Genomic DNA, 14,068 nt, shown 5'->3' on the forward strand with positions numbered 1-14,068 from the left:
GTTACTCGTCAAATTTTATTTAAAATGTTTTTTCATATCCCAGCCTATCCAATTGACTTTGTTTACACTATACGCTAGATAAGTATCTCAACCCATCCCTTTCAATCCTACTCTAACCAGTCTGAAATACAATAACCAATCATATCCGGTCCACCAAACGAGCCCTAAAAGAATGCATAACGAGGTGATATTTATCTTGTATTGATTGCAAGAGGGATTCGAGTACTGTCACAGCTGTCATATCAGGGAATGTTGCGTTTCATAAATAGCATGAAAAACGAGTTCATTGTGCAAGCAGCATGCATTCGGCATTTTTCTCTTTGACTGTTTTGCAGTCACTTACTGAGTTGTATTCATGTAATCAATCCTCGAGAACCCTACCGATATGAAAATTCGATTCTCAATGGCTGAACAAATAATGTAATGGTTTCTAAGCATTCTGAACAAACAGTAACGTTAAAATAATACATACAATTGAATTTTATGAAAGACTATCCGAAAGAAAAATGACTCACCTCAACAGAAGCAAAACGGAGTACTGCTGCGGTTCCAGCAGCCTCTCGAATCAAATACATGCCTAAAATGAATCCCTAAGTTGCAAATTTAAGATGTTTGCGACGAGTAACCCTTCAACTTGAACAGAATCACCTGCACAAGTTGCAGCTTATGACGTACCAACCAACGGAGTGAAAAGGAACAAAACTTGCATTCAGGAGGAGAGGCATGATTCAAATGCATTATTGAAACCGCAAATGATTAATAAGCTCCGACGGATTTGTTTATTTTTCGATGTCACAGATTCAGATAGAAGAGTACCACTGTACCGGTGTATGTATGTTCAACTGCAACGTCTTTTTAACTGGCTCCCTTCTGCTTGAGAGTAATCTTGTCGCCCAAACTGAGAGCAATTCCTTGGGTCTTGCTCCTTATCCGGATATAGCCACTAAGCTTTCCATCTGTTTGCTTTTCAATGCTAACATTCACCAAGGCGTCCTCTCCAAACACACTCTTCGCGTACAAGTTGGCAGCCAGGAATCCGCACTCACCATCCAGTGCCGATCTGAAATCAGACAGGATGTCAGATACAAATACAAATGCTTTGTGAGAAAAACAAAACGATGTATTAATGATCCCGATAAAAACTCAAAGCACAAAGGAAAGATACTATTCTGTTTTACTGGACTCTTGATACGCGGGGAAAAATAGGAAACTATGTCAGACAGTTGAACCAATTCGAACTGATGAACAAGCATGAAATCATACATCAGCTGGACTTCCAACAACATTGAGATCTGAATTGGTTCACGCAAACCAACACAACCAGACCCAAGCTTGATCACACATCTTATAGCCCAAGGAAACGAAAAAAATCTAGATTTATGAAATCCAACAATTATTTATCTGCTATAAAGAACAGAAGCCGATTCATAGTTTAGATTGCCGATTATATCCGTCCTCATCATCTCGATCTAAAACTAAATAATGCGAAAAATCATCAGTCTAACAAGATTGATATAGCAAGCCCAACTAACTCCATTGAATATTCAGCCCCAGCACAATGCATTCGACAATGAACATGTTCCAACCATTACAGGAAATTTCAGAAACTTAGGGCGTGTTCGGTATTCTATTAAAAAACTTTGGTAATTTTCAAAATCAACTTGTAAATTTTTTTATTACTCAAACTTGTTTGGTATGGAATTTAAAGCTATTATGAGATCTTAAAAATCAAAATTAAAATTAAAAATAAAAAAAATTTGTGTTTTTATGAAATGGACCATCTTTTGGAGTCAGTCTTCAATCCAGTTTTAAAAATGGGACTACCAAGTACCAAACAAGTATTTGAGGTAAAAACTGAAAAACAGTTTTTGAGTTATAAAACTTGGACTCAAATAGAGTACCAAACAGGCCCTTAAATCCTTTTCCTATTTACAACATAGCTTCAACTAAATAACATGGAAATCAACTTCAGCAATAAGCCTAGCATGAGCGGTTTAGCCTGGAATCACAAATTCACAATTTTTTTAATGGTTAACAGCTTGCAGTAACACCAAACTAGGCATGATAGGGTGTGGACATTCTTCTCACTGAACCCTAATTGTAGTAAAAGGAATTCTAGCAGGTGGAAAGGACGACTTACGGTGCAGTGAGGCACTTCATGTTAGTTGATTTCATGATATGGTCAAGAAATTCCTTCTCATGTTGAATTACAGTGTTGACAGCAACCTGAAACGGAACACAATGTCATCAAGATTTAACTCCATTTACTCTAAAGCAAAAACAAAAAAGGAAAATTAGGACCATTCACAGTTGCTCAACTAGATACTAATTTTGAATTAAAAGAAATGGAGCCTTTATGAAAAGGTAGAAGCAAGAAACTGAACTGAATACGGTGATCTGAAATACAAAGCAAATCAAAGATCTCAAGACAAGATGAACACACTGCATATGTCCATGACCAATACAAATTTAAGATCAACACGCAAGCCATACACAGTACATTAAACAAGATATCACTAAATTAAAGTTTACTTTGGCTGGTTAATATATAAAAAACAAACAAGAGTAACAATGAGAGAAAAAAGGCAAGAACGTCAACTTAACTTCGAATGAAAGAACACTTTTCCCTGCGTAATGAAAATTTCCATGAACTAGAAAGTTTCAACCACCACATCACTTCATATTTAGCTATAACATGTGTCACAGAACTTAAAGAGAGTAATTGCAGAAAACTTGATTCTTCCTTATCTTTTATCAGCATGTACCATATATAATATCATAGGCACTGTACTACATTCAGTGTATGCTGCAGGATTCATGTACTTGTTATGTATTCACCTATTGGCCCCCTAAGTACAGTATTTTTATATTCCCTAGTCGTTACATATCCAAGAATATGTGTGTCACTAGAAACTGAGGCACTAAAACGAGATATAGTAGATGAGGGAATAAAAGATCCACCAATCTATACATGACCAATAAACAGATACAAAGAGATTGACTGAGTTCAAAAGGGGAGAAAAAGGCAAGTATGACAAGACAAATTCATCAAACCAGAACGGTGAATACAATTTAAGATTTGATAAAACAGTAACAGAAACATTGCTATGCCCCCAAAACTAGTGGTGATGGCAAAATTTATGCAAGCAACTTTATTATTGGTGTAGGAACGGTGACAGAAATGAGTGCTGCATACCTTGTTCTCCCACTCAAACTCTGCCCACATGGTCCTGAAAGCTCCATCACTACAAACAGCAGGAGAGATGTAGTCCATTATGTCGATATGAATATCATTGAGGACGACAACTGTACGCTCATGCACATTCGAGGTCTCATAAACAATGTTTCCAAATATGACTCCAGTCTCAGTTGAGGACACCTTGATATTAGCCTTTATTTGCTTACTAGATTCAGGAGCTAGAGTATAATTCTGTGGCCGCTCAACAAGCTTAAGATCACCCATGGTTGCCAACTCTAAGCACAAGTTCTGTAAGGTCTCTTTGGTTCGATTAATAACTGTGACATCAAGGACAATATCATAATGATGGACAGTCACATATGCTTCGGCATACACTGGGTCGCTAAATCCAGTGAGTTGGATGATTCGGTTAAGCTTGTTTGCATCATCCCCGTCTTTGACAAACTGTCCTGTAGCACGTTTTAAATCATCTTGAACCTCATCTTCCAGTTCCAGTTGGCTCATACCCTTCATTTCAGATGTAGAATGGAGAATTAATTTAAATATAATACCAATCCAATACGCACATATGTTTAAGTTTAACAAAATATCAAATTTAGCTATCACAAACCAATAAAAACCAAAAGATTTAAAATAAGACTAAAGGCTTGTTTGAAACTAACCTAGACCTGACTTAGGGAATAAACTCCAATGAAAACTTAAGCGTGTACGCAAATTTCATATGAGACATAGAACTAAGACCATGATATATCCTTGTGAAAGATAGCAAGATAATCAGCAAGTCACTCAAAAGGCATGAACTCGGCAGGCAAAGAATGAGGAAACCACATCTCATATGATACATTTCGACATAAGCAATTGTATTCTATAATCACTGTAAACAATGGTACTTTTGTAATCATTGTAAACAATTGTAATTTCTATTAATTTATCTTATCCACGTGGCAAGGGTGACAAAGTCTCACAAATATGACACATTATCAATTTACAATTCCCCTGACAGTCACCTAATGATGGAACCATATTGTCAAAATCTCACGAGGCAAGGGTGATAAAGTCTACAAATTGAAACCACAGGTATGAACATGCAACATCAGGGTACTAAACTAACATTAACCCTTAAAAAATGCCAAAACTAACAGATAAGCAACCATACAGTGTAGTGTACCAGTACATCACAAGTTATATAAATTGGTCAACATAAAAAATTGAAATGACAACAGTGGAAGTCAGGTCCAGAAATTATTGTCAGACATCACAGAATTTGCAGATACGGTTAGACATATATAACGGATAACAAATGCATAAGTTGTACCTTCCTGCTCTTTAAATGGTAAAAGTCAATAAGGTCGTCTGGTTGTGCACGAGAAATCTGAGCCTTTGCTTTTATCTCCTCTGTCTCCCTTAATTGTTTTTCTGAAAGCATGTCAACAAAACTTTGACGGCAAGATTTCAACCATATTTTTCTGATCTCATCACCAGTATTGCATAGCAACCTTATGCAGAGGACAATCCTATCATAAGAATCACTGTCAATTGGATGTGGAAGAACTGGAGATTGTCCTAATTGCAGCATAGAGACAACGATCAACAGTGCTTGTGAAGATGCTTTATTCACTTCAACTTTTGATGGCTGGACCTCTTCCAATCTCAGAACAAGCTTGGTCAGAGTGCATGCGACAACTGCCCCGAGGAAAAAGTCACCAGTGAGAAGCAGGGATCTCAAGTTCCCAGATGCCAAGGATCCTTGAACAAGGGTAGGGGGAGAGAAAGCAGTTTCAGATGCAGCACTCTGTGTGGCATAAGTTCCATCAGCAAGAATAGCTGGTCTTTTAGAAGACACGGTCATGGAGTTTACTTGCTGAACCTTTTTTGAAGAATCATTACTTTCTTCTTCTGAAACCGAGAAAAAGGGCAATTCTCCTAGGCACTGTTTAATTGTTGCAATTCCGCTCTCAACTTCAGAAAGTGACATGCAATATTCTCCAATAATCCAAAGGGCACAAGAACAAACCCGTGATGCTCGGATTTGGTAGAAAGTGTCCAATAGCCTTGTTATTATAGACACCCTTAGTTTAGGGTTGGTTTCTATTATCTCTCGGACAAAAATCACCACATCAACAGCAGAAGCAACATTGCTGTCTCCCAAGAAATCCATCAACAGATGTACCACTGTGCTCGCAACTTCTGGGAACTTTATTGCACAAGAATGAATGGCTTGAATAAGCATCTGCCTGTATTCACCATTCTTTTCTAGCTCTCCATTCTGAGTCTTAACAACTTCCTTTTTCAAAGTAAGAACAACCTCATTGATGTTCTTGTGCGTAACCAAGTCGAGAACAATGTCTAGGGTCTTCCTCCTGATATCAAGATTTGGACTAGAAAGTGCCCTAAGCACGTCCATGAACATATCAGCCACAACTTCCCTATGAGAAGACTTTAGCTCAGTCAGCCGATCAAGAACAATAAGCTTCACATTGTTGTCACTCTGAGAAAGAAGCAGCTGACAGTAGGTATTGGCAGCAGCTCTAATAGCAGTAGGAGCATACGACAAGGAAACAAGTGTTCCAGCACACTCATATACAACTGCAGTTGAAGGCGCATTCAGCAAAGATATAATGATCTTAATGTACCTCCCCTTCTCCCCACGGTTTGTTCTACACACTTTTCGTATCAGCTCTAACACAATCATTTGCAACAATTCACCCCATTCGGACACCCTATCAACATTGGTCAAAAGGTAATTAATTGCACGTTCCTGGGCACAAGTAAAGAGCATGAGAAACGCATTCCGCTTAGCAGATTGATCCTGCTCTGTAGAAAGAATCTTCTCAATCATTTCAGGTGCATCAACCAAGAGTTGCTCCCCGTTTGGTAGCTTATATATGGACATCACAGCTAATATAGCATTTCTTCTAATATAAGGATGCCGATGCTCCAAATTTTGCAAAACAGAAGGGATTAATGGCTCAATTATTTCAGGCTCATTCAACCGGCAAAGAAACCTCAAAGTTACACCGCGAATATACTCATTGGGGTGCTGTAAGTTGTTCCTCAAATTTTGGCATATTAAAATCATTTCAGGCAAGACTCTACCCTTTTGATCAGTTTTGTCGATTATCTCCAAATATAGGAGCAACAACTTCTGGACAGTGTGGTCCTCAGAAGGCAAAACATATCTTACGATTGTAATAAAAAGTTGAGGTAACGTTTCACCATTCAACAAAAGCATGATTGCCTTTTTCATTGCATCAATCTTTGCATCCACATCATTGCCCTCGAGAGATTCCTTGATTTCATTTGCAATTGCAGGTGTCCCCTTATCAAAGTGAACGAGCAGACTACAAGATTTCTCCATTTCTAATTTGCTTCCTGAAAAACAATGGTTTCCTATTAGTTTAAACCATTAATAGAATGACTTAAGCATGTGATAACCAATACATATACATACACATATGCATATATATATATGTGTGTGTGTGTGTGTGTGTGTGTGTGTGTGTGTGTGTGTGTGTATAGTGATAGTATACTTGAAATCATCGAGTCAAGTTTATATAATGGACCTATCCATTTTGATTGTTTTCCAAATCTCACCATAAGTCTTTCAAATCCTCATATGCTGAAAGCACTCACTCTAAACATTAAAACTTCAGGATACCAAGTCCTTGAAGGAGCACAGTCTTTGGCCTTAATATATCGAGTATATTATAAAGTCACTGGCACAAACATGAATTTCCAAGCCTTAACCAAGAGTCCCAGAGATCACACACTTTTAATCCAAACCAACCAAGAAATGGAAACATCAAAGTTCCCAGAACCATTAGGTGGTCAGATATCAGTTTACCTTCAGACTGGTGTTTGATTAATGAAAGCAAGTCAGTAGCTATCCAAAACAGTCTAGTCAATCTGGATAACATAGATGGAGATCTGGAAGAAGTTGACTGTTTGAGGATACCTCCAAAACTGATATCAGATGCATCGGTTTCAACTATCTTAAAAGAGTTGGGAGTTGGAATGTCAAAACAAGACAAAGTCTTAACTTGGGATTTGATCTGTTTGACAATAGAGGTATGAATGGTAGACCATGCTGGAGGATTATTTTTAAGATAATCAAACAATGGTTTACTCTGCTGACGAAGATGAGGATAAAATTCAGATACATAATTTAGTAATCCAAGGAATCTTTGAAGTTGAGTTTTATCAGTAATCTGACCTAAAAATTTATCAGCAAATTGGATGACTCTATCAATAGGCTGGATGGTAGATTGATGAATATTATATCCTAAAAATCTAATGTTGGTCTGAAACAATTTGATTTTAGATGCAGAAACAACTAATCCATTGGACTTAATTATCCTAGCAAACAAATGCAAATGTTTCCAATGCTTGTCTATAGACTTTAAATAAATAAGAACATCATCAATATACACAATCGGAAAATGACTGTATTGATTAAAAATCTCATTCATGATATTTAGAAATTCACTTGGAGCATTTTTAAGGCTGAAAGGCATTACATTCCATTCATAATGTCCGAAAGGAGTTACAAAAGCTGTTTTGTATTTATCATTTTCATGAATTTGAATTTGCCAAGCCTGATTTCATATCAAATTTTGAAAAAATGACTGTTTGAGAAAGTCTCTTTATTAAATCTCTTTTGTTGGGGATTGGATACCGAATCCATTTCAAAACTTCATTCAAAGGTTTATAGTTAATAACTAGTCTAGGAGTACCTCTTTCTAATTTTTCGTTCTTTTGAACATAAAATGTAGGGCATGACCATGGTGACTTGCTTTTACGGGTAATTCCTTTATTAAGAAGTTCTTGTATTTTTGTTTTGTAGAATTCTAAGACTTCTTGACTCATTTGGATAGGTCTAGCTTTGGTTGAGATTTTTGATTCGTTAAACTCCTTTATGTAAGGAAGTTTAACAATGTGTTGAGTATTATAATTAGCTCGTGCAGAGTTCCATACTCCTGAATGGAAACGAACAATTTGTTCAGGAGATCCGGAAGAAATTGTGCTTAAACTGGATCTAGAGCTAGTGCTGGCCATTGAATTAGATCTAAATAATCTACTCATGAAATTCACAAATCAAGCAAACAAAATATAGAAAACTTATTTGATTCACCTTCCTTGCGTATTCGCTAAATTCCTTCCCCACTCATGCCTCTCCTCTCCTGGGACTTACTGTTTGGACCACGCCTTATTGTTTAGTTGGAATTCAAACAAATTTAGAGGATCGACAAATAAGATAGATTGTAAATCGAAAGACTGATTATGAATCTCACTTGCATATTATAAAGATACTAATGCAATTACCAACTACTCGGCTCTGATACCAAATGGGGACGGAAGCTTACCGTTTATTGACGATGATAGAAATTATGAGGACAACACTCAAGACTAGTCATTATGGGGATTAGGACAGCAGATATCAGACCAAAGGCTATAGATGCAAAGAAAGAATTGAACAAACAACTGATTGGTAAATACCTTAAATTTGAGATACTCAATGAATTGACTGGGATTAAGACATAAATGCCAATTAAAATCAGTGGTAATGAAAATATTCTTCATAATGAATTTAAATTAATGATTCAGATATATATTTGAAAATAATTTGATTTCAAATTGGAAACCAACTTATAATTTCATCTACTGACGATTAATGGGAAAAACAGTGATGCTCGCATGCATCCTTGATTGAAAATATAATACGAGTGTTTGATAATTAATTGGGAATGAGATGGAGCTGAATAATGGCTTCTGTTCTTAAGAGAATTCGTAGAAATCTCAGCTATGTTTTGGACAAAGTCCGACCCTTTGATCTGAAAATGAATTCTCCTTTTGTAGGGAAAGGAGTCTCGATTATTGCTGCGGAAATCTCGGATTGCATGTGCTACAGGCTGTTAAAGTTGACAGATGATGATACTTTTTACTGTATTCATGTTGCTATCTTCGAAATGATGGATGAATAGTAAAAGTAATTTTACTATTCATGAATAATGACTTGTCTGCTGCTACTGCTGATGAATAGTGCTTTGTCTAAATGATTACTACTGCTGATTTGTGATAAAATCACATGTTTCTACTGTGCGATTTACAAGGCTAAAAACCCCAAAATGATTTCAAATTATTACATTTTCAAAATTTAAATTTCAAATGGATCTTGAGAATCTGCCCACTTGACTAGTTGAGACAAAACGTCTGATGAATTGGAACTTGTTTCTTCTTCTTTATTGTGCAGCAAAGCTGCTTCTGCCATAAGCTTGCCAGCCAATTCTTTGAGCTATGAGGATTTCTCTTTTTTCTTCGCACTTGATTTGGATGATCTGGATGATTTAGCTTTTCCTTTGAAGGAAGACGAAGGACTAATGTCTAATAAGGATTGTGTTTGTTCTGGAATTTCTGGCAACGCCTTTGTTGTTGGTGGAGATACCATCAGGACAGGTACAATGGGAAATTCTGATGAAACCAAGTTGATTTTTTGATAGTCGAATTTATCCTACCATTTGACCCATCGGGAACGTTAGACTTCAACTGTTTTGATCTCGTAATTCCATTTCATGATCTAGAGGACCTTGTATTTTGAAAATGTAATAATTTGAAATCATTTCAGGATTTTTACCCTTGTAAATCGCATAGTAGAAGCCATATGATTTTATCACAATTCAGCAGCAGCAATCATTCAGACAAAGCACTATTCATCAGTAGTATCACCAAATAAATCACTATTCATGAATAGTAAAATTACTATTCATCCATCATTTCGAAAGGCAACAGCGTGAATACACAGTAAAAAAGTATCATCATTCGCCAGCTTTAACAGCCTGTAACACATGCAATTCAGGATTCCCGCAGCAATAATCGACACTCCTTGCCCTACAAAAGGAGAATTCATTTTCTGAACAGAGGGTCGGACTTTGTCCAAACATAGCTGAAACTTCTACGAATTCTCTTAAGAACATAAGCCATTATTCAGCTCCATCCCATTTCCAGTAAAATTATCAAACACTTGTATACGAATTTATTGAGTATCTCAAATTCAAGGTAAATACAGATCAGTCGTTTGTTCAATTCTTTCTTTGCATCTATAGACTTTGGTCTAATATCTGTTGTCCTAATCCCCATAATGACTGTAGTCTTGAGTACTGTCCTCATAATCATCGTCAATAGACGATAAACTTCTGCCCCCATTTGGTATCAGAGTCAAGTGGTTGGTAATTACATTAGCATCTTTATAATCTGCAAGTCAGGTTCATAATTAGTTTTTCGATTTACAATCTATCTTATTTGTCGGTCCTCTAAATTTGTTTGAATTCCCAACCAAACAGTAAGGCGTGGTCCAAACAATAAGTCTTAAGAGAGACATGAGCGGGGAAGGAATTTAGCGAATACGATAGGAATGTGGCCAACACTAGCTCTAGATCCAGTTTAGGCACAATACTAGATATTGTTAATGAAGAACAAAAACTTGATTTTCAAACTGATGAAAGTGTTGACTTTGAAGATTGGAACATCCTCAAGGTTTCAAGTAAAAATATTTACAAAAAGAAATGGTCAGTAGCCTCATTTAGAAGGGACTCGTTGTCTAATATGCTCGTCAGAAATTGGTATTCCTTCTTCATTTTTTTAATAGCATTTTTTATTTCGTTTCTGGACTGTTCTATGAGATGTTTCTCCCACTAGGAATGGAGCATTCCTATAAATCCAGTGACCAAAAGGTCGACAACTTGTATTTGGCTGAGATTATGATTGGTATTATAACTATTAGCAATCATAGAGATATGTTGAAGTTTGTTGAGAAGTTCTTGTTCTAACAAACAATCTATATTCTATTCATAGAGTTTATCAGAAAAGACTGAGAATTGGTTTTGAATATTTCTTTCGTCAAACTGGATATCCGGAGGTGTTAGACTGGGATACCAATTCTTGGTAAGAGCGTTGGGTTGACTCTTTTATTAGTAATCCTTTTTAATTCAAGATTTTGAAAAGTTTGTTCAACTTTTCGAATGGAATCCGAATCATCAACTAATTCAGAAGAGGATGAAGATACTTCTGATTGAGAAGGATATTTTAAGACATAGACTGTCTTTTCTTGTTTTAGTTCTGTTAACATTTGGTCAATTTTTTGACTTGTGGAGAGTGTTTTTAAGGCTATTGCCTTTGAAGAGGATTCTAGAAAATTAAATAGGGGTTTTTCCCTGGTTAACGACTTTGGTTGAGAAAGTTTGTCAATTTTAGTTTCAATTTTATCAAGTTGTTTACCAATGGTGTGGAGACTTTGATTGGTAAAATTGTTTTGTTCAATAATAGGTTTAACTCCTACATCTTCCTTAGGAAGCTTAAAAGGAGTTGTTGGGATTTGCGTATTTGCAGTTGAAATGAGAATTGTTTCTTGTGGAGGATTACTAGAGGAGACAATAGTTTTGTCTTCTTTAAGCCAATTTTCTTTGGTTATTACTTCTAATTTCTTTTCAGACTCGTAATACTTTTTAACATAATCGAAGAAAAATGCTTCAAATATGTGTGTTTCCATAAAAATTTTCCATTTGTTATGAATTTCTAATTTTTCTTCTTGAGTATATTTATTTCTGAAAACATTCCTTCGTGGAATATTTTCTTCCGCTTCAATATCAGCATTGAGCCTTTTTCTATTTGGTTTAAAGGGTTTGTTTAAAACTAAAAGTTGATGATTAATCTGACCTGCGTCAAAATCAGATTCTGTAAGAAAAGTTTGTTCTCCTTGATCTTGGGGTTGGTATATTAGGTGTGTGACTTGGGAGGTTGTTTCGGCTGACTTTAACTTGATGTTAATTAAATCATTAATTAACTCTTGTTGGGTGATAGATGAACTGACGTACTTGTTGGAGTACTTGTGATAAACTTGAGATTTTTTCTTTTGTTGGAGGGAGCAATAGGAGATAATCCGTATTGTTCACATAATGTTCCTAGCTCATACTTGGCTATGGATTTGTCTTTGTTAACCTATTTTGAAATCTTCATATCGATACACATTTTCAAGCCTTCCTTCTAGATAATATTAATTATATTTCCATAAGTAAGGGTATGATATGGTATGATACCTTCTTCGTTAACTAAGACACTTCTGATTTTGTGTGCAAAAGGGTTTGGTAATCCATTTATAAATTTTTCTTTTCAAAAAGGTTGATTACTGTCTTCTCTGAGCACGACTCTAGACAATGAACACATCTTTCTACCATCTAAAGTCGCTTAGAGTTGGACATCTCAGATTGCTGATTTGATCATGGATCCTGGAAGTGACATTACTAGATGTTCCTATGAAATGTTCTATAATTGTGAAAAGCAATGTATTGACAACATCTACGACTCCTTGTCCAATATGCTTCAATCTTTCTATCTTAAGAAGCTAAAGAAATAGTTTCTTCTGATGAATCTGGCACTAGCCAACCTCAACCAACTCCAAAAATCTCTCTTAGCACAACCTTAGAAAGGTCAATAAGACTAAGAAAGAAGTCACAATAAAAGATCTCCAACGTGAAGTTAATAAAATCAAAGACGAAATTAGGTTTCTAAAGTCCGAAAACCAAGAAATTCGTACACATCTCAGTAGAGTCCAAATATATATATATATATATATATATATATAAAATAACTGGGCTGTTTGTCTAGGTACATAAGGACAATGCCTTATAATAATACAAAATATTTATCTCAACAACTGAACTCCATGCTTTAATTGCAGAAAATGCAATCACTGAGTTTATCAATATGTCATTTAGATATACATACTACCCAACAACTCTGGCACTCTATGTATTTGTCTTCATAGAGAACCAGAAGGACTCATACAAAAGTTTATTATAGCGAACAAGATCACTTTTCTACTTCATATACACCTGTTTCCATGTTAAGTACAATCAAAATTAAAAATCATGCCGTGCACAGACTCACAAAAACCCCTCTTCTGTCACGTATATTCAGGATCTTGCTGCCTCCATTCATGGACAGGATTATTAGACAGTCAATTTTAACTTGCGAGAAAACGGAAACCAAATACATTTGATCAACCAAATCTATACTTTGAAATGTGTGAAAAGAGAGAATCAATTTCCGAATTTGCTCTAAACAGAACAAATCAGATCTGAAATTCTAGCCTTTAACGGAATTGACTCGGGTGGATTTATCAAATGTACATTACTGATCTGCGTCTACATTTACGTCCAAGCCTCGGTTTCAACTTCTATAAGCAACAACAAGAATTCTCTTCAATTTCAAATCAAATTCTACCATTTCAGATCAACAACAACAAAATTTGAAGCGGAGAAAAAAAAAATCCTCCAATTATCGAATTTAGCTTCGGAATGAGAAAACAAGCAAGCACTAATCAATCAAAGCACAAGTTTCAGCACTAATCAGTTGACGAGAACAAAACTGAAATCAAACAAAAACCAGAAGCTCTATTCCATGTAAATCCGGCATCGTTAGACGTCAAAGAGAATATATTTTCTCGATTTTCTCGGTAACCAAACAGAAAAGAAATATCAAGTTTTGAGATCTGGAGGACTAGCAGAGAAAGAGAGAGAGAAACTGACCTTTCTTTCTAGTCCTGCGTCAAAATTTGGGCTGAGAAGATGCAGCAACGTAGAGATTGCAGAGAGGAATCAGATCCAAAATGGTTGAATATTTATATCATATTTACAAAAACCAGTTTACAGGCTCATATAGCTGTTCGATCTGCGGGGCACAGTTTTACCCTTTTTACATTTTTACTTACCCTGCTCTTGTACACGGTGCGAATAGTTTCGTGGTGTCATTCGTCTCATTGATGTCTGCCACATGTTTTGAAAAGTAAATTATATCTGCGATAGACGCTTGACATGT

General features: G+C 35.9%; 1 protein-coding gene across 4 annotated transcripts; it reads right to left on the minus strand.

Annotated features, from left to right (window-relative positions):
- Nucleotides 1-386: 386 nt before the first annotated feature.
- Nucleotides 387-13,954, minus strand: LOC103960365 (coatomer subunit beta-1). Of its 4 annotated transcripts, none has more exons than XM_048579667.1 (6): nucleotides 13,780-13,954; nucleotides 4,515-6,571; nucleotides 3,197-3,706; nucleotides 2,141-2,226; nucleotides 825-1,060; nucleotides 387-648 (listed from the first exon to the last, which is right to left on the minus strand). In XM_048579667.1, the coding sequence occupies exons 2-5, from the start codon at nucleotides 6,555-6,557 to the stop codon at nucleotides 856-858; spliced, it is 2,844 nt and encodes a 947-aa protein (XP_048435624.1). In that variant the 5' UTR covers nucleotides 6,558-6,571; nucleotides 13,780-13,954; the 3' UTR covers nucleotides 387-648; nucleotides 825-855. The 4 variants fall into 4 exon arrangements, with proteins under 4 accessions (XP_048435624.1, XP_009371103.1, XP_009371101.1 ...); XM_009372828.3 differs by having other exon boundaries at nucleotides 817-1,060; XM_009372826.3 differs by having other exon boundaries at nucleotides 387-1,060.
- Between the last annotated feature and the right edge of the window lie 114 nt (nucleotides 13,955-14,068).

Source organism: the organism of the source record quoted next, unplaced genomic scaffold (assembly GCF_019419815.1).
Source record: "Pyrus x bretschneideri cultivar Hongxiangsu unplaced genomic scaffold, Pyrus_bretschneideri_v1 Contig14, whole genome shotgun sequence".
Taxonomy (NCBI): Eukaryota; Viridiplantae; Streptophyta; class Magnoliopsida; order Rosales; family Rosaceae; genus Pyrus; species Pyrus x bretschneideri.

Coding starts and splice junctions, on each gene's coding strand:
- LOC103960365 (XM_048579667.1), bottom strand. CDS start 6,557: ATGGAGAAATCTTGTAGTCTGCTCGTTCACTTTGATAAGGGGACACCT. Junction 3,707..4,514: donor ACCATTTAAAGAGCAGGAAG/GTACAACTTATG, acceptor TCTGAAATGAAG/GGTATGAGCCAACTGGAACT. Junction 2,227..3,196: donor AGTTTGAGTGGGAGAACAAG/GTATGCAGCACT, acceptor GTTCCGTTTCAG/GTTGCTGTCAACACTGTAAT.